Genomic DNA, 20,521 nt, shown 5'->3' with positions numbered 1-20,521 from the left:
ATTTGTTGCCTTGTCATCAGGATGGTGTGGTCCTGAGGAGGTGCCCTAAAGGGAGGTGGACTCCAACTCAGGTCCAAGTGTACTCCATGTTGCTGCAGAAAGGAATTTGAGGATAGGTCAAAGTGAGGCACAGATTGACTGTATTGAGAGATAGGAAGTAGCATGTACTCTGAGACGGAGTAGCGTGCAGGGAGGCGCACACCAGTCACATCTTAGCTAAGCATGTTTAAACACGTACGACCAGTAGTATAGGGACGTGCTCTAAGAAGGTGTTCTTAGTTTTTCTTTGTGTTGGTAAGAGGACATATTGGCCATTACTGGGATGTAAGGGTTATCTTCTTCTGTTTTTGATGCATTCCACTTGCTGAACATAGTACCTGTAAATCAAGTCTAATAATTGATTTAATAGTTCTGTTTGTGATCAAGGTATGTGAAAGTGACTTTTAAACCTGAATTTTTAATCCATTAAAGTGGACTTTAAATCCTGGGCCCTCTTGTATTCCTGCATGACTTCTATCTATCCTTTTCTCTCCTATCTCAGCCTCACTAGATGCCACAGATTGAAAAGGAAATGATGGTCAGCAATCAGCTTGCAGGGCTCAAAGTTTTAAGATAATCAGAGAAGAAAGAGAAATGTCCAGGTGTATTCCTTTTAAGATACAAACTTTATTTTACAATTTTATAAAGCAGCTTTACATTAAGCACAAACAATCCATTTACTTTGTAGAGAAACAAAATACCTTTCATCTGCAAAAAATCAAGTTTTGCTGTATATAAAACTAACATGTGCACATTGTGCTTAAACTGCAAAGTCTGTACAGCTTTACAAAGGACTACCCTTCAGAAGGGCATCCAGTAAACACTTTATTGCATATTTAACACATGGTATATAACCCACATGTACAGTGGAGGAGAAACAAGAAAAACAGTTACAAGGATGAAAACAGCAGCTTTCAGTGAAAATTTGCATAACACAAAGGAAAGGGACTGCCACCTCTGGGGAGTTGTGCTTGTGTGTCATTTTGCATTTGCTCATATACACTGCATGGTTCTTGGGTGAAGTGTTTATGTACAATAACTCCTACCGGGTCAAACTTGACCTTCGTCCAGAAACTTTTGGCTTGTTTTACAACTGAAGTGGCAATAGACTTAACATCATTGCTAACCCAAGATAAGTGGAAAACAAACCTATAATCTTAAAGAGAAATCTAAAGGAACAAATCAAAACTTTAGAAGACCCTCCCTGTTCTAAACTAAGAAAACATTTTACAGGATTTAAAACCCCAAACACAGTAGTTGTTTGTAGAGAAAATGCAGTGGAGGATCCCAGTCCCTCCATGTGTGCCTCAGCTCTCCAGCATCACAATCACCTGAATGCTTGTTAAACATGCAGATTATCATGCTTCACAGGCAGATTTAAAATATCTGGGATCTACATTTCCATAAGCTCCCAGGTGATCCTGAGGCATCCTGAAGTTTTGACAAGCATCCGTACTGACAATGCTGCTATGGGTTCAACTCAACCTCTTAAAAAATTCTGGGATCACAGGACAAATCAAGTTGCTGTTGCAATGTGGAAGGCAGGCAGTGTAAAATCAGTGAAATAACAATGTCATTTCTAGATCAAAAAAAATCTTTCCTTCTTTAGTGTGAAAGAACGGCCATATTGTTAAGGCACTGATATTTGTCACAGAAGCAGTACCACATTGTTTTCACTGATTCCCCTAATCTGAAGATCAGTGTGCAAACACGGAGCAGAAGTCTGGACCGTTCTAAATAATAACAAATATGATGAAGAATAAGGTTCTCAGATGGGAAAAAGTTTATTTCGAGTATTGGCATTGAAAACAAAAGAGGGAGTCTTCATTTTTATTGCCAAGACAATAAAACACATTTTATATCTTTAAACATTGCTGAGTCATCCAATGCATAAGAACTACAAAGGTTAAAAGCTAGGGTAAAGCCTAATAACCCACAACTGTTGTTGTGGGCAAAATTAAGAGTTGTGGCCATAAAAATTGGGAGTTTCAGCTTATTTTTCTATGGCCAGTTTGAATTTGCCTTCAGTGTAGAGCTCTACCTTCTTGACTCCTGCTCCCTTAGGTGCTGTTATGGTTTAGATATATATCACATACATATGTTCCCAGCTTCTAAGTAGTGGTTGGTAGGTTGAATTAATTAAGATACAGTGTGTAGGCAGGTAATCCATCTGGCTCTTAAATGTCTATCTGATAGAGGTCACAGATAAACTGCATTGTGTTTGACAGTCCCTTGGAAGTGTGGGGTCTCCTGTTTCCAAACTGCAGGTTATAGTGTTGATTTGGTGCATTATCATACCCTAAAACAAAAACCAGAGCAAAATCAACCTCTTTTGTTTTAACCTAATAGCTAAAGCCCTATTGCCCATGATCCGAGGGCTATGAAACCTATTTATGTGAGGTTTGGTATGACAAATAACCTAAATAAAGCTCTGATTATACATGGGCAGCAAACACAGTAGCATTTCTTTTATTTAACAGCTGGAACAATTTAAAATTAAATTTCAAAGGAAAAACAATGACAGAATCAATGGTTTTGAAAACGATAAAAATAATCTAGGCAGAAAAAAAACTTTACTATGATTCATGTATGTAATATATTTAACCTAGTACTTTTCCTTAAAGTGTGGGGGTGGGGAATCCTAAAAGGAAGTGATGGTAGGCTTAAAATTACTAGTGTCCTTCCAAATTTAGGTTTGTAATAAATATTCCACATAATGTCTCCCCAGTTGCTCCCCTCCCCATGAACAAAACTCCCAAAAGTGTAGTCTGAAATGAAATATATGATTCCAAATAGTGACAAGAAAGAAACCATCATATTGGGGGCTGAGGGAGGGACAGACTGATTATCAAACTTTTACTGATTGTAGATCAAGTTTCACAAAACAGATAACATTTTTGTAATTTCTTGTGCAGTCAACAAGTTCCATTTTAGTTGTGCTTAAATTATATAACTGTGAAGCCTGAACACTGGTTGTGTTTTTAATTTACATATTTCAAGAAAACCATAATTCAAAATATTCTCCATATATAACAAATTGAATAAATGCAACAAATGTTCATTCACCCCCAAGAAATTAATCTATAGAAAAGAAACAGTTTTTTAAAAAGTTGAACACAGTCCACTATCCAGGCTACAAGTACATTTTTTACTGTATTACAGCACATAATTTTTTGAAAAGTCTGCTTTCAATATAAATATAAATAATCACATTTTAAAAGAACTCCATACCAAGTTCCCAGGTAAGTGCTAGACAGCTGGTCAGTAATAGCTACTTACCATGATTTTCCCACGCTGGGGCAGGACTGGACCACCTGTGGGGCTGCACGAGGAGTCAAGCAAGGCTATGATAAACACCTTGTTTGGCTGACTACACTCTGCTCTAAATGCCTCCTACATTTCTAAACACCCAATCCATGGAATGCCATTATTTCAGAAGATAGGTTTTAAGGATCACTTATCACTTTGCTTTAATCCACAAAAACCTAGTACACGACCTTTTAAAATGTGCCTGTGCTCTGCTGAGACAGAGCCTGTAGTTTCTGGGTTCAGAAGAGGCTGAAATGTGATTTTGGTTGAGCTCTAGTTGTGCTTTGCTCTGCTGCCTTTAAGGTAGCTTTTCCACCTCTTCACAAATTCTTTGAAGATTGGGGACTCATCAATGGTACTGAGGAGCTGCAGCTGATTGATGTGGGTGGTATGATAGTCCCAGCGAGCCAGGTTGGGAGCGATGCCAAGCATGAAGTGACGGAGGTCATAAATGGTTCCTGAGCCAGTATCATACAAGGGTAGCATGGCTTTAAGGGATTCCATGCCACGCTCATACAAGGACCTTGCTTCTTTCCCAAGTTTTTCCCCTGCAGTTTCTTTTAAGTCATACAGCCCAATTAAAGAATACATAAAGCCATTTAAAACAAAAGAGCTAGGTGTGGTTGGGTATTCTTCATACCAGTCATGTTTATTCATGAACACAGCTTTAACTCCATGCTGCTCTGACAGAAACTTGTAGGGGGCTGTTGCCCTTAAAGCTGAGTTGAGGAATACATGGTCTTTTGTCAACAGATAGGCCCTGACTAATGTAGAAATGGCTTGCCCTTGGGCCATTGCAGAGTACCACCCTGGCTCTAAAGACTTAAACCCTTCCCCTAGCTTACGCGTCACCATAATTGGCCAGCCACCTTTCTCATCCTGATTCCGGACCAGCCAATCGCTAGCAGCAAAGAACGCAGCCATGTGGGCTGTGGTGGAGATGGTAATGTTGTCAAGGAATCCCTTCCCTTTTGCAACCAACCTAACCACCTTTTTGGGCATGATTTTGGTTGGCTTGACAGCTTTTGTGTTGGAAAGACCTACTCCTTTCCTGAGGTCAGTGACCAGGTCCCTGGTAACTGTGCTCCATGAAGTTCTGGGTCCAATGCCATAGTATATATCTCTTTCTTTAAAAGCAATTAGTTGGGTGTTTGAGACATAATGTACAGTGAAGAGCTGATTCTTTTCGGTAGTCTCTAGAACCACGGACACACTCCCATTTGTCAAGAACTTGAGGTCAAATGAAATAATAAAATCTTTTGTGTTTCCCAGTTGCAAGGACACACCTTCACTGGTCTCTAGAGGGAAAAATACCAACAAAGACTGTTAGTATAAAAGCACTTTTGTATTTGAAATGTAATTGCAATTTATCTTTGATAACCACTGACAATACAAAATTAAGACCTGGGCATTTTGTGTATCATAGCATTATTTATGTGTATGTGTGTGTGTGTGTGTGTGTGTGTGTGTTTGTGTTTTTTTTTTTTTTTAACTAAATTAACCATAAACAAAGACAGAATTGGTGAGTTCATGATAGCTTTTGAGCACTGGGCCAAAGCTCAGACCTTTGGCCATCTCTGGTTTAAAGGATTTAGAGCAAGTTACAAGGGTATTTTCAAATTGTCTTTTCTAGATCTAATGCCAGCTATCAGTAATCAATGACTATTCTAGTATATCCATTCTGCAAAAAGGAAAAAATAACCAAAAGCTAGCCCAGCACATATTTCAAAAGAAAGGTTAGAAGTTCTAGAAAGACTAGCCATATACAAGTTTTCAATTTCTAATCTAATTAATATCTAATATGTGCTTACTATGTTTTAAGTACTTTATATATATTAACTCATTTAATTCTCTTAATTACAAGAGGTGCTAGTACTGCTCCAACTTTATGGCTGAAGAACTGAGACACACAAAAGTTATGTAACATGCCCAAGGTACAAAGTATTGTTATATAATATGGCTTCACAATACATGTCCTTAATGATGAAAAGGGTAAGTTTGCTTTTGATATTCTCTAGGGTTCAGAATAGAATTACTGAAAGTTAAGCAATGGACTCATATATAAGAGAAAATGTAAGAATGTGTGTGTGAGAGGGCAGCATGAATTTCTCCTCTACCACTAGCTTTGAGAAAACAAATTATACCTCTTTCAGCCTTGATTTCTTCATTGTTAAATAGTTATTACTTTACTTTGCAAAGTAATTGTGAGAATTTTTTAAAAAGACAATGGTTTATAATGCAGTAATAGGGATAGTGATTACTATCACTAATTATCACATAATAAAATTGTAAAAGTTGTTTCATCTGACAAATTATTAAACAGAACATTCTTTTGCATCATCGATATAGTACAATGATGGTGAATTCTCAAAAAAGATGACTTTCTGAATACTGCTCTATTCATATATATTCTACAGTTATATCTCCAAAGAAACTGAGCATATCAAAAACAAAACAGCAGCAGTAAGAACAATAACAAAACTACAGGTGGTACAAATTTTTAAAGGAAAACAATAAAATGATCTTTATACAGCTTAAATTTCTACATGTATTATCTCATTTGATTCTTAAAATTATCTTCTGAAGCTATTAAAGCTGGAATTATTTCCATTTGAGATAAACATATGCAGGTTTTGTAAATTTCTGTAAGGGTAAGTAAGGGTTTGCTCAAGGCCAAAAGCTAATTAGAGGTAGTGACTAGAACCCAGGTTTTTTGGACCCAAGTTCAAAGACTATAAGACAAATGCTGTTGGGAATGGCATCCTCAGGAGAGTATCAATGGAAGGGTTATTTCTCTTAGACAAAATCATGAAATCATATCTCTGCTTTGGGAAGTCATTGAGGAAATCTTTAGCATGTCACTGGAAGTAAAAATTAGAAATGTGAACTTATGAGTGTATATGGTGTGAACAACTTGGAGAGTGCCAGTATGTTGAGTTTGTTATTTAATTTGTAGCACCAGATTCTATCAGTATGGACACTTGTGGCCCCAGGTTCTTAATTACTCCATTTTAATGGAACGATCATGGAAGCAGTAGTAAGAATGAGAAGGACACTGTCCAAAGGGAGGAAGGAAGAGAGGGAGGGAGTGGGTAGGTGCTGGGGAGTGATACTGGTCAAACTTTATTATGAGATTGTGTGCACATACAAATAGGTAACAACAAATCCCACCATTATGTATGACTACTATGCACCAATAAAAAATGTGGAGCCAGGCATGGTGGCACAGGCCTGTAATCCCAGGTGCTTGGGAGGCTGAGACAGGAGGATTGTGAATTCAAAGCTAGTCTCAGCAACCACAAGGTGCTAAGGAACTCAGTGAGACGCTGTCTCTAAATAAAATACATAATAGGGCTGGGGATGTGACTCAGCGGTCAAGTGCGCCTGAGTTTAATCCCCTGTACCTCACCACCAAAAAACAAAACAAAACAAAACAAAACAAAACAAACAAACAAAAAAAAACAACGGGGAAAGAAAGGCAAACAAAATGAGAACATCATGATAGACCTATATCTCAAATAAAGCTTTGAATGACATTTTAAAAATTGATTTTACAAGTAACCTTTAAAAGAGCAAAAACCTATTTTATCTGGCAAAATACCAACACATACTTTCTCTCCTAACTAGCATTTTCCTGCTTCCAGAGTGAAATGGAGTCTAAAGTTCAGCATAATTTTGCTGAAACACTGCTGGATTCTGAACTGACTTAAGAATCACTCAATATTAAATTATATTCTGCAAGAGCAGACTATCCTGAGTGCTCCTTATTTTTTCATTCTTAGGGTAATGTCTCATTCATCAGACAATATTATTAACTCTGACATCTATTCTGGCCAAACTGGATAACAATGACCCATCTTTAGAAGTACAAATGAGGAAACTGAAGAATTCATTTCCTCCCAGAATTCTGTTCTAATTCTCAATTTATTTATAAAAATGTAATGAAATGACATGGTTAAATAAATCACCTTATAATGTCTCAATATACCAGATCAGTCCGAGGAATTCAAGAATGAATGATGTCATGAGATATGACCTTTGAAAAAATTCATTAGTATTTTTCCTAAAATGTTAACACCAGCAGAGGGGGTTACTGAGTCACATAGAGAACAATCTTCTATTTCAATTAAGCAACCTACAACTGTATTCTTCACAATTCTATGAAACAGGTCTTTTAATTTTCATTTTATAGACCTACACAGGAGGTTAAATAACCTGCCAACATCACTCAGGAGGATTTGAATGGTAGCAAGTCATATGGTAAGGTTCTGAAGGCTCCTGGAAATATGCTATCTGAAGACTCCTACTTCAAATCTGCTAATAGGAAGTTCTAATTTTTCTATTGTATGAAATCTTTGACCCCCTACTCTTCCTGAACAGCCATTCATAGGAGTTACTGTAGCTTTATTTTTGGCACATAGGGTACATGCACATACTTTAGGAAACAAAGGATGATAAACATTTTAAAATGATCTTGTCAATGATTTTGGGGGTTTGACACTAAAAGCACAGGCAACAGAAGCAAAAATGTGGGACTATATGAAACTACATTTTTCCATGGCAAAAGGATCAATCAACAAAATGAAAAGGTGGCCTACAGAATGGGAGAAAGTATTTGTAAAACATCTATCTGATAAGGAGTTATTATTCTAAAATATGTAAGAAACTCATATAACTCCATAGAAAAATAATCAGTTAAAAAACAGGTAAGGGATCTGAATGAACATCTTTCCAAAGAAGATATATGCATGGCCAAAAGGTACAAGAAAAGGTGTTTAACATCCCTAATCATTAGGGAAATGTAAATCAAAACTATGATGAAATATCATCTCGCAATTGTTGGAAAGGCTACCATCAAAGAGACAAATGCTAACAAAGTACTGGTGAGGATATGGAAAAAAGGGAACTCTTGTGCACTGTGAATGGGAATGTAAATTGGCAGTCATAGAGGTTCCTCAAAAAATTAAAAATAGAACTACCATATGAGCCAGCAATTCCACTTCTGGGTATATACACAAAGAAATTAAATCAGTATCTCAGAGATAACTGAACTCCCATAACTGCAGGGTTATTCATAATAGCCAAGATATGGAAATAACCTAAGTGTGCAGAAATAATGGATGGATAAGGTGATATGTATGGTGGAATATAATCCAGTCATAAAAACAAGGAAATTCTGCCATTTGCAACAACATAGATGAACTTTGAGGGAATAATGATAGTGAAGTAAGTCAGAGAAAGACAGATACTAAATATGGATCTAAGAAAGCTGAACTCAGATTGTACAATGGTGGTTGGGAAGTGGAGGAAATGGAGAGATGTTGGTCAAAGGATATAAGCTTTCAGTTATAAGATGATAAGTTCTGGGCATCTAATGTACAGTATGGTGACTACAGATAGTAATACTGTACCATATACTTAAAATGTGCTAGTAGAGATCTTAGATACTCTCACTACCACATGTGCACAAAAAAGGTAACCATGTGAGGTGATAGGTGTGTTAACTAACTTGACTGTGGCAATAAATTCACAAGATAAACATATATCAAAGCATCACATTGTATGTCTTAAATCAATTTTTATTTGCCAATTATGCCTCAATAAGGCTGGAAAAATCAATGTCTTCATATAGAATGCAAATTGTTATCGTTAATCAACAGGTTTACTGTGTGGAATGAGAATAGGTCCTACTTAGAACCTTAAAGAACACTGAGAGAGATGAGGATCAAGGCAGAAGAGCAGCAGCTTGCAAGGAGCCTAAAAAAGAAAGGTTACAGAGATAGGAGGGGAAGGCGAGGTCCTGGAAATGAAACAAAGAATGTTTTGGAAAAGGAAACAATAAATTAAATAGGATAGAACAGGCATAAAGTTTAAATTTGTTCAATTTTAAAATCAGAAAAAGAAAACATTATTCAACAAATAAAATGATAAAAATATGTTGCGGATTCATATAATGATTGTTTAGATGATTTTGTTCCACTTCAGGGAAAAAAATTAAAGGTAAAGAAAGTAAAAATAAAAGGCCAACACAATTCAGCTCCTGGTCTTCCAAAGCCTCGCCTCACTTAGGCATATGCTTTAAGGTACAATTCCAAATTTCTTCTCAACAGTGATTCTCTGAATTTACCTTTCATGAACTCTGTGTCTTCTAAATATCCTCATCTCTCAAATCTGACTCCCATACCCTGCTCTGCTGAGAAGTAACTCTCATGTAACTCAACTCATTCCCTCTCACAGACTTGTAACTACAGAACACCCAGGATATCAAAACCTGCATCCCACTCCCAGCTATCACACTTAACCAACAGGAAGTGCTAACTCTGAGTAGGTATGTCCCACTGGCACAGTAGCTGTCACAGAGATCCTTCCTATATATGCTTACAACCACCTTAGGAAGTGGTTTACCTTGAGCTATTGGCCACAGATTGAAGGGCTAAGATCAAGATCCCTCATGTAGAATGTGAGAACCTATCTTCTGTATTTCCCAGAGCACCTAAAAGTGTACACTGAAATCTGCTGCTCTAAATAGGATACAGTTCAGAATATTGTTTTAAGAAAAACTACACATTTGAGGAAATCAAGATGAGGGTTGCTATTTTCTACCCTAATCTAGACCAATTAAGGAATATAAAACTGAGCTCCTTGGGTACACCCAAAGCTAAATGTTCTTTTGCTCAGTGTAACACTTCCCCATTGCAATAACTCAAGCAAAACATTATTAAAACATTTTCTTGTAACTTCTCATCCAGCCAAGCCTATTGTTTAATAAGCAAAAGTGTTCCAAGTACTGGAATATCACAGAGTACCATGGGAGAAAAGAAGTTCTAGTCATGGAATAAAAACTAAAGGTCATCCATTATTTGCCCTGCATTAAGCACTCATAAATCCATTACTTAAGGCCATCTAGAATGAGTAGATTTATATTGTGGCTTTCAAGGTCTATGAATTACACAGTCATCAATAAAGGACAAGGAAAGAATATAGAAGAGGTCTTAAAACTTTTCCTCTCTTTTTATTTACTGACTGCAAGGTTGGTGGGAGGGGGGAGCTCTGATCTTAACAACATTTCCCCATAGAGAATTAAGCCAGAGGTGCTGAGATTATTTCATTGTCTTTTTAAGTAATGGAGTCATTAATTCTCATGGATATTGATTAGCGCAGAAAAATACATTACATCCTAATTAATGAGACTGTCTTAGTAAAAGGGGAAATGTTGCATAAAGTTAATTTGATTTTATAAGTGATTTTATTAATGAAAATGGTTTTATATGAAGTTTGAGATAATTTAGTACATTAACAAAATTCAATAAGGGAGCATGTCTACTTGGCAATGCTACATTTTCTTGAAAAACTAAAAAGCTAATGATAAAAATATGCAAAGGAAAGGATGGGTTTTTTCATAAAACAATTTCTACCTTGGTGCAGAATAAACTATAAAATAATATACACTACAAATAAACTATATAAACTGTACTGAAATATTAAAATAAATCAAGGAGTTCTGAGGGTATAGCTCAGTGGTACAGTGCTTACCTATCTTGTGCAAAGCCCCAGTTCAATCCCTAACAATGCAAAAACCAAACACCAAACTTCATTCCTATGGGATATGGAACCCTGGAGGTACACGCTGTAGTGATACCGCTTTTCTGTGTGTGTGTATGTGTGTGTGTGTGATGCTGGAGACTGAACCCATGACTTGGGGCATACTAGGCAAAAGCTCTACCACTGAGCTACATACCCAGTCCCATAATCTCTACAGCTAAGCTTTTCACATAGTAAATATTCCTTTATATAACCTGGATTTTTTTTCTCTCCTGTTACTGGGGATTGAACCAGCAGTCCTCTATGACTGAGTTATATCCACAGCCCTATTTAGTTTAACTTTGAGACAGGGTCTTGCTAAATTATGATCTTCGTGCCTCCAGTCACCCAAGGTGCTGGAATCACAGGTGTGTACCACCGTACCCAGCAATAACCTTGATTTTTTTTTAAGCTGTTCCTTTATTAGAGATTTCACTTGGATGACACCATTTGTTTATTTACTTATATAACACATTTATTTACTTATATAATATTAAGGGTCTGCTAATATGTTTTTAAGATCCATAGTAAAATTTTAAAGGGAGTACCAGGGGCTATGAATCAACATAAAATTCATAAAATTAGCAGACACATATAGTATATAACTTACCTGGAGCAATAAACTGTTTAACATTGGTGAATCTAGATTTGTCGGCCACGCTGGCCATAAAGCAGCCCTTTGGCACAGTCCAGTCATTAGGTTTGCTGTTTCTGTCCCTGTCTTCTGCTGTTTCATACACCTCTATGTGAGGGGGTTTCTCAGTTAGATTCTTGCTATAATGACTTAACCCATACTGTGCAATCTGGATTGGGTAGAAATAGCCTTGAGGTCCCCACTGAGTAGATAATGGCACCCCTGTAAAAAGAGAAACAAAATGAATAATCACATCCATACATGTACTGCTTATGGGACTTTGGTTAGTTTTCATGAGAGTGTTCTTATAAAAGAGTAAGTGTAGCCCCTCCCATGCTCTGGCTTCCTCTAGCACCATTTGGTCTCTTGCTGTCACAGATGCTCCATGATGCCATCCATGATGTAACATGGCCAAGGGGGTCCTAGCCAAAACCAATATCATGCTCTTCTGAGTTTACTCCCAAACTCTTTTCTTTATAAAGTGCCCATCCTCAGGTATTTTGTCATAGCAACAAAAGATGGATAATACAGGGACTGTATAAGCCAAAAGACCAAGGATATAAATAAGATTTTTTAATATTTGTATCCTCTTTTCAAAGGATAGCGCTCCCCCAAAATTGAAACAGAACTATCACTTAATAAAAGGTAGGTTTATATTAAGCTCATTAAAGGTGTGTGATAACTATACTAATGTATAACTGGTGTAAAAACTGAGAATTCTCAATGGAACAGAATAGTAGGCTAGCAACATCTTCCAGAGTAGTCATATGAATTTAGCATAAAGATAAAGACTGCATTCATGAATCAGGAAAAGAGATCATTTGAAACATGTTTGGGGAAAGAAATCTAAAATTAGTACCAAACTTGCACCATTTGCCAAAATAAAAATCAATTTAGCTGGACTAAAAAAAAGTTAAATGTGAGGCTGAGGTATAGAGTGCTTGAGATAATTCATTAAAAATTTTCTTGTAAAATTTTAAGTAACACTTATTTGATATTAGTGTTTATTTTAGTAGTATATATAGACTTCAATTTCCAATTTGATAGATGACCACTAACTTCAGAGACAATGGCTTTATACTTTTGACTTGAGGGAGTCTGAAAACATCTACAGAGTTATCTTGTAAGCACAAACTTGTTTTCAAAGCAAAAATATACATTAAGTTAAAAGTTGTTTCAACATTTTAATAAATTAATATTAAAATTTAATATTAAAGTTAAAATTATGATATTAAAATCACTTTATAACCAAAAGAGGACAGTGAAATAAAACCTGAACCAATCTCAAAATACATAGTTTCCCCTGTTCAAATGATATACTTTAATGTCAAATTTAATTTCCTTCTTGTCAATTCCTAGGTTTGAAAGCAAATTCCACAATGTACTAATAACTCCTCAGGAACAACTGCTTCAGGTTTCTAAAGACAATGAAAGGTAGCATGCATAGACTGTAGGAGTCTGGTATAAGTTCAGTGTCTACGTACTGTCTTCCTGAGGACTTAAAACGTCCTTCCAGAGATGACACCTGTCTAATCAGGTAACATAACAACACTGGAAAACTGAGAGGTCGAGGGGATGCCCTCTTTCCCTTTCTCATCTCCCCTCATAGGATAATAATGGTATATTTTAAAGCAAAATTTCTGGAAATGCCATGCTTTGACCTCACTGGTGAGAATCTTAGACTCTGAGGAAGGTTAATGGAATAGTCCTATCTATTCAGGTATGATGATAATGCAGCCCTTAAATCATATTGTCTAGAATCCTACCCGAGGTTCAAACTTAACCTGTTCCTTTTTGCTAAGACAGAACGATGAAAGGTCTTTTGACGCTGTTATGTATATGCTGCATAATTAACATCTAGTTTCTTAGTTCTCAATATATCAGGCTAGAAAAATGCAAGTGGAGCAGATAGATACCAACCTTCAACCCCACTTATGCACTTGACTCTGTCTCGGACTTCCACATTGTAGCCTTCAAAGGACATAAATACACCATCAGGGTGATAAGGGGCTCTCTGTGCATAGACTTTGGAATAGCTATGAGAGAATTCAAATCGATCATAGCCATCGTACTGAACCACCTTTCCATAAACATCAAAGTATTTTTCTACCCAAGTGAATGGAAGAAAGACTTCATTCCCCTCTCGTCTCCCTTTAATTGTGTGTTCATCGTTTATGAGACAGTCAATTTCTTCATATTTGAGCCCTAACACCTTGCTTCCCCCATTGCTACTGAAGCCCCCAACGACAGGGGGTGCTTTCTGTTGTTCCTGAGGGAATGCCTCCTCAGACTGCTGTTTGGCCATGTGGTTCACATAATGGTTACTCTCAGATGCTGCTGCTCTTTTCTCTAATCCATCCACTCTGAAGCCACTACTCAAGTGCCGTGGAAACTGGATTGCTTTGTCACTGGAACATTTATTCCACAAAAGTACTGTGACCAAAGTGAAGAGTGCACAGATGATAATCAAAGTCTTATAGTTGACCCGAGCTGCCAAGCAACGCATATTCAGACCATACCTATGGAGGCAAGAAGAAAAATGTATGCAAAGATGTTATTATTAGTATTTCACAAAATAACATTTTCTTCTTTTTTAAAATGTTCAACAACATTAGGATTATTAAACGCAAGTAATCTGATGAGATTTAAAATTACTGACTCAAACTTTTCAGCATGGACAAAGAAGAGTTAAGAGGTACTCCATCTTTGGTAAAATGCTAAGTTGGCATAATCCTCTAAAGCAGAGGTACCCAAATTTTCTGAGTTTGTGTTCTCTTGGTATCTTGGTAATTTTTCAAAATGCCTCCTAAGCCAAAAGAAACATCTTATAGTTTCATTTGATAAGCAGTGAAGACCAAACAATTTCAGTACTTACGTCGTAATATTTTGGTAGCTGTCTGAAAAACAACAGACCTTTAAAAGGAAAAACGCTGACACCCATGTTGCCAAATCCAACAGTGAATCTTTAGTGCTCATCCTACTTGACCTCTCAGTAGCATAAAAGTCAATAACTTTTTCTTCTTGAAACATTTTCTTCCACTGGTTTCTAAGGCACCATTCTTTCTTGGTTCTCCTTATATCCCACACAGGTTGCTCTTCCTTAGTCTTGCTGGAGCCTTCCTTTTTACCTCCCTGATCCTTTAAATGTTGGAGAGTCTTAGGGTCCCAGTCTGAGGACTTCCTTTTTTTGGGGGTGTTGGGGCGGGTAATGGGGATTGAACTCAAAGGCACTTACCACTGAGCCACATTCCCCAGCCCTATTTTGTATTTTATTTAGAGACAGGGTCTCACTGAGTTGCTTAGCACCTCACAGTTGCTGAGGCTGGCTTTGAACTTGAGATCCTCCTGCCTCAGCCTCCTGAGTGCTAGGATTACAGGCATGTGCCACCATGCCCAGCCCTCAGACTTCTCTATTAACTCCTAAGTGATCTCACCCAATCTCATGCTTTTAAATATAATTTTTATTCTGACTATCCCCAAGTTCTATCTTTAGGTCAGACCTTTCTTTGGAACTGTGGTATATATATATCCAACTCATTGCTATCTTTACTGAGGTCAAACAGAATGCTGAAATGTGGCTCACAAAACTTATCTCCTAGTAATAAGAGAAATGCAAATCAAAACTACCCTAAGATTCCATCTCACCCCAATTAGAATGGCGATTATCAAGAATACAAGCAACAACAGGTGTTGGAGAGGATGTGGAGAAAAAGGTACACTCATACATTGCTGGTGGGGCTGCAAATTAGTGCAGCCACTCTGGAAAGCAGTGTGGAGATTCCTTAGAAAACTTGGAATGGACCCACCATTTGACCCAGCTATCCCACTCCTTGGCCTATACCCAAAGGACTTAAAATCAGCATACTACAGAGATACAGCCACATCAATGTTCATAGCTGCTCAATTCACAATAGCCAGATTGTGGAACCAACCTAGATGTCCTTCAACTGATGAATGGATAAAGAAACTGTGGTGTATATATATATATATATATATATATATATATATATATATATATATATATACAATGGAATATTACTCAGCCATAAAGAATGATAAAATTATGGCATTTGCAGGCAAATGGATGAAATTGGAGAATATTGAAGACACATAATGGAGGGTGGGAGGGGGCAAGAATGGAGGAAGGAGAGACTGTACAGAGGGAAAAGAGGGGTGGGAGGGGTGGGGGGGAAGGAAAAATAACAGAATGAATCAAACATCATTACCCTATGTAAATGTATGATTACGCAAATGGCATGCTGTTACTCCATGTACAAACAGAAACAACATGTATCCCATTTGTTTACAATAAAAATAGATTAAAAAAATTATCTCCTTATCTTTTCCCTCAACCTGTTCCTCTTTTCCTACTGCTTAAACTAAAAACTTTGACTCTACTCTTGTTCACTTCATATCCATTGAGACAGGAAATTCTGTTGGCTCTACCTTCAAATTATATTCAAAATTTGACTTCTTTTCACCAATCCCACTGTTACCACATCTGAGCCACTGCCATTTTTCACCTGGAACACTTCAGTGATATCCAAACTGGTCTCTGCTTCTACCCCTGCCACTATTCCACCCCCAAGTCTATTCTCAACATAGCAAACAGAACGATGCTTTTAAGTTTAAGCAAGATGATGTCACTGCAGCCCTGATGGGAGAAGAATTTGATGCTGTTGGCCCTGCAAGCCATATGCTGTACCAGTCAGTCAAGATCACAATGCAGGCATCACTGGGAAACATGAGAAATTGTGTTAGTTATATGTGCAATGTAAGGAATATCTCAGCCTGCTGAGAGTGGAGTCAGGAGGCTGAGTTATATTTGTCACGGTCGTTCTGTAATTTGTTGTATGGTGTGAAGCCACAACTACTTAAATTTTATTGTTTATAAACACTTCTTTACATTTTTCCTACAATAAGCCTTTTCAGTAGCAATGAGATTTTTTAAAAATGAAAGTGTTTAATGAAAAATTTAATGCTGACTTTATTTCTTAAGAAAGCTAACAGTGAATATGTACTTCACTCATTTCTTTTAATTCCAAGAGAAGGTGAACTTTGAGTCACTGAATGTCTGAAAACTTTACTCTTACTCTTAGTATTTTGGCAGGATAAAAATCCCTTGGTTGCATATTATTTTCTTTCAAAATGCTGGAGGCAATACTTAATGTTTTAAAGCTTTAAGGTTTATTGATGACAGGTTTCATTTTAGTCTTTTAACTGTCATTACATACATGACTTCCTCTGAATCGGTTTATTCTAGGAATTCTGCAGGTTTTGAGAGGATATGCCATGGTATGATGTTTGATTCTCTACTTCTGCACTTGCTGTACCCTCTCAATTCGAAAACTTGTGCCCTTCTATTCTTGTTTATTGCATGTGGTATCTTCTTGAATCTCTGAGTATGAGTTCTTTTTTAAAAATAAAGTTCTCTATGATTACTTATGTTTTCTCCACTGGCAAATTTCCTGGTTATTTAGCCTCTTTTTCATGCCCTTAGCGTTCCTCACATGCCTGGTGATCTTTGATTACTCATTCATATTTAAGACAGAATGACTCATTAGTCAACACAGGTTTCATCTCTTATTGTTGAAGATGGTCTGTTTCGGTGGTGGTTGTTTTGTTTTTGTTTTTTGGTTTTCTGCCACATTGTTCTTCTGAGAGAGATAAAAGGAGAGAGCTCTGTGTGGGCTGGGCACAAGCTGACAGCAGTGTTCCTCTGGGGGAAGTGGGTGGGAAGACAGCAGACCTAAATGCCAGACCAAAGATGGTTTTTTCTCTTTTGTTCTGGGGGACATAACGTGCACTTTAGAAGCCTTAGTCTTTCCCAATTTCTGTAAAGAAAGTCTGCCTGGTGTTTAATCCGGGATTCATGCCAGCAATCAGTAGTCCAAATGCAGGGATAGGAGAGGTATGGAGAGGCAAAGAGAAGGTACGGTTGGGCCTTCTGGTGCCCAAACAGAGGTATGGAAATCTGTCCAACTATCATCCTTTGGTAGTCTTCCTATTTACTACTCTTGGTTTCTTTATTTCTCACTTCTATAGATTTTATTTCAGTCAGATATCAGGAGGGAAAGGAAACAAAAATTAGGGTTTGGTTTGTATTGAAAATCATAAACAGATTTCAAAAGTTGAAAACTCAATCTAGGTTGAGTATACAAAATGCTTGGGCCCAGAAGTATTTAGGATTTCTTCAGGCTTTGGGATATATGCATAAACATAATGAGATTATCTTGGAGGTGAGACCCAAATATAATCACAAAATTCATTTATGTTTAATATTTACCTTACATACAAAACATGAAGGTAATTTTATACAATTTTAATAATTTTATGCATGAAATAGGTTTGTGCTATGAAATTTCCACTTGAGGCATCATGTCAGTGTTCAAATTTTCACATTTTGGAGCATTTAGGATTTCTTTTTTTCCCCCCAGTGCTGGGGACTGAATTCAGGGCCTTGTGCTTGCTAGGCCAGCACTCTACTACTCAGCTACATACCTTGTCTCAGGATTTCAAATTTTTGGATTAGGGATATTCAAATATATATGCAATGTATTTTATCGTTTTTATTATTACATGAGAAACTATGTTAAATGACAAAAAACCAAAGTGCAGTAAAGGAAACCTTCAAAGGTCATATATTTACAAACTGAGTATACTATATTAGAAGGTAACCTGATAATGCTAAATGATATTTACTTTAAAAAAAAAAAATCCCTCACCAAAATCACTAATGTGTTAATATTTGAATAATGTATCAGCTATGCCTACTAACATTTTGACCAATTAAAATAGAAATACAAAGTTTTTTTGTTCTATCTTTGAGAGTAACTCTGCTTATAAAGCAAGGCTACCTTTATAAAGAAAAACGAAGATTTAAAAACTTTCAGCAACCCTTTCACTGATGTTTGTATCTGATACCATTCCTTGCTAAACGTAATTGGGGCCTCTTATGAGAAATGGGTAATTCTAGGTGAGGGGCTGGGATACCATGCCAAGCCAGGAAACAAGGAAACTTTCAAATACCAATGGAATCATAATCCAGGGATCAAGAAAGCAGCAGGAATAGAACGAAGTTGGAAAAATGTTAATAACTGCTAAATCTGACTGACAGGAATACTGAGGTTCACTGTATTATTTCATATACTTCCTGCTTTTAGTGTGTATGTGTGTGCATGTGTATAACTGGGAATCTACCCAGGAGCTTTCTAACACTGAGCTCCACTCCCAGCCCTTTTGTTTTTAGAGACAGGGTCTGGTTAAGTTGCAGAGGTTGGCCTCAAACTTGTTATATCCTCCTGCCTCGCAACTCCTGAATCACTGGGATAAGAGGCACGTGCCGTAGTATACAGCTTAGGCTTTATGTTTAAGCATTTCCATAACTTAAAAATATAGAGGCATAACAAAGACACAGAACTCAGCCTGGGAGGTTCCCATTCCTACTTGTTAAAACTGTGAGAATGATGCCTGAAATTGACTGAAATATACTTAATAATAATTCATAAGTCTACAAAAATATTTGATAAGACCAGATAAAAACTTAGGTAATCTTAGCTGGAGAATATTGATAATTAAGTAAAAGAATTTATTTATTTGTCCTGCCCCTGCAGGAGCAACTGTATTTCAGAACAAAACAATAGCTCCAGTCAATAAAGTATTCTCTTTTATAGAAAGACAATAATATAGAAGGAAAAAAAACCCCAGAAGATTAACTTATGCAATCTTTCATGAAATTACTGATTCAAGCAAGTGTTATATTCAGGTATATGCTTGCTATGACTTAAAGATTTAGAGTGTGCAAATAACACCAAACAGATTTTCTAGTTGAATGGAGAAAAAGATGAAACTCTACAATGAAGGGATCAGTACATTACCCCAATTTAGTGGTCAGTTTTGGTTTGATTAATGGTGACTTATCTAGACATGTGGCTCCTGATTTAACTTGGTTCTCTCAGATCTTAAGATATAATTTCTAGTTAACAGGAAATAAAAGGAATAGAGGAATTAAATGAAGAAGTAAAACCAAAAACATCTGGAAGGCTTTGCCTCCTTGAGTAAATTAAAGATGTGTAAAAGGAGATTGGGTTAGATTTTTTTTTTTAAGACACTTAAGGATATAACCACCAGATGTGAAACTTGGTCCTAGTCTGGGAACTCTGATGATAGACTTGATAAGAAGGAAAGACACTGAGATAAACAAACCGTTTACCAAATAACACATTTACTATGATCTCACTTTAGTAAACAATGCATAGATAAGACTTTATTTTCTAAATCCATATGTCACATTTATTGAGTTTTTAATCACAAAAATGCAAAGTTACCAAGGGCAAATTCAATTTTGCTAAATATTGGAAGAAATGGAAAAATTAAGTTTAAAATGTCTAGAAATTAATTCATTTTCAAAACAGGCACTTTGATGGAGGGAGGAGAATGATAGGGAGATGAATGGAGCATGGAGAATCCCCAACAGTTGACATGCAGTATTCACCACCAATTAAATAAAGGTAAATTCAACAACTTTATTATAATGTTGCCAAATTATAAAAAACTAATCACAGATACTTTCAAATTTCAAAAAGTAGATTACATGAACATTCTGCTAGGGACAAATAATAGCAACTTTTAAAAGTTAGTAACCAGAGTTTTCTGATGAGTGGTGATAAAATTCCTACTTATTTTAAAGCTTTGCCATATCTATGAACTAGATTAATTTTTTAAATAAAACAAAAATCCCATAAAATCAAAAATACTTGAAACCTCACCTACTACAGACCTATAGATTTGTTTCTTTAAAAATAAGTAAAGGCCCCGCTGCCAGCTCCGGCCCGCCCCGCTGCCGGCTCCGGCCCGCCCGCAGGTTGCTTCAGTGACCAGCACAGGGCGCCAGGGACTCCCCCAAGCAGCCCAGCCCCCTACGGCGGGAAGCGCCTCTCTAGGCTAGCTTCCCTGGGC

General features: G+C 36.8%; 1 protein-coding gene across 2 annotated transcripts in view; it reads right to left on the bottom strand.

The window, feature by feature from the left end:
• Positions 1–627: 627 nt before the first annotated feature.
• Positions 628–20,521, bottom strand: part of GLCE (glucuronic acid epimerase) — a 97,873-nt gene continuing 77,979 nt past the window's right edge. Inside the window, exons 3-5 of one of the 2 annotated variants that reach the window (XM_079118669.1) lie at positions 13,484–14,082; positions 11,540–11,785; positions 628–4,646 (exon numbers count right to left, since the gene is read on the bottom strand). In XM_079118669.1, coding sequence (XP_078974795.1) covers positions 3,622–4,646; positions 11,540–11,785; positions 13,484–14,069 — 1,857 coding nt within the window. In that variant the 5' untranslated portion in view covers positions 14,070–14,082 and the 3' untranslated portion in view covers positions 628–3,621. The remainder of the gene's footprint in view (positions 4,647–11,539; positions 11,786–13,483; positions 14,083–20,521) is intronic. The other variant, XM_079118670.1, reaches the window with a different exon arrangement.

Source organism: Sciurus vulgaris (assembly GCF_902686455.1).
Source record: "Sciurus vulgaris genome assembly, chromosome: 2".
NCBI lineage: Eukaryota > Metazoa > Chordata > Mammalia > Rodentia > Sciuridae > Sciurus > Sciurus vulgaris.
The sequence above is the reverse complement of the archived record's forward strand: the minus strand, read 5'-3'. Positions and strand labels throughout refer to the sequence as shown.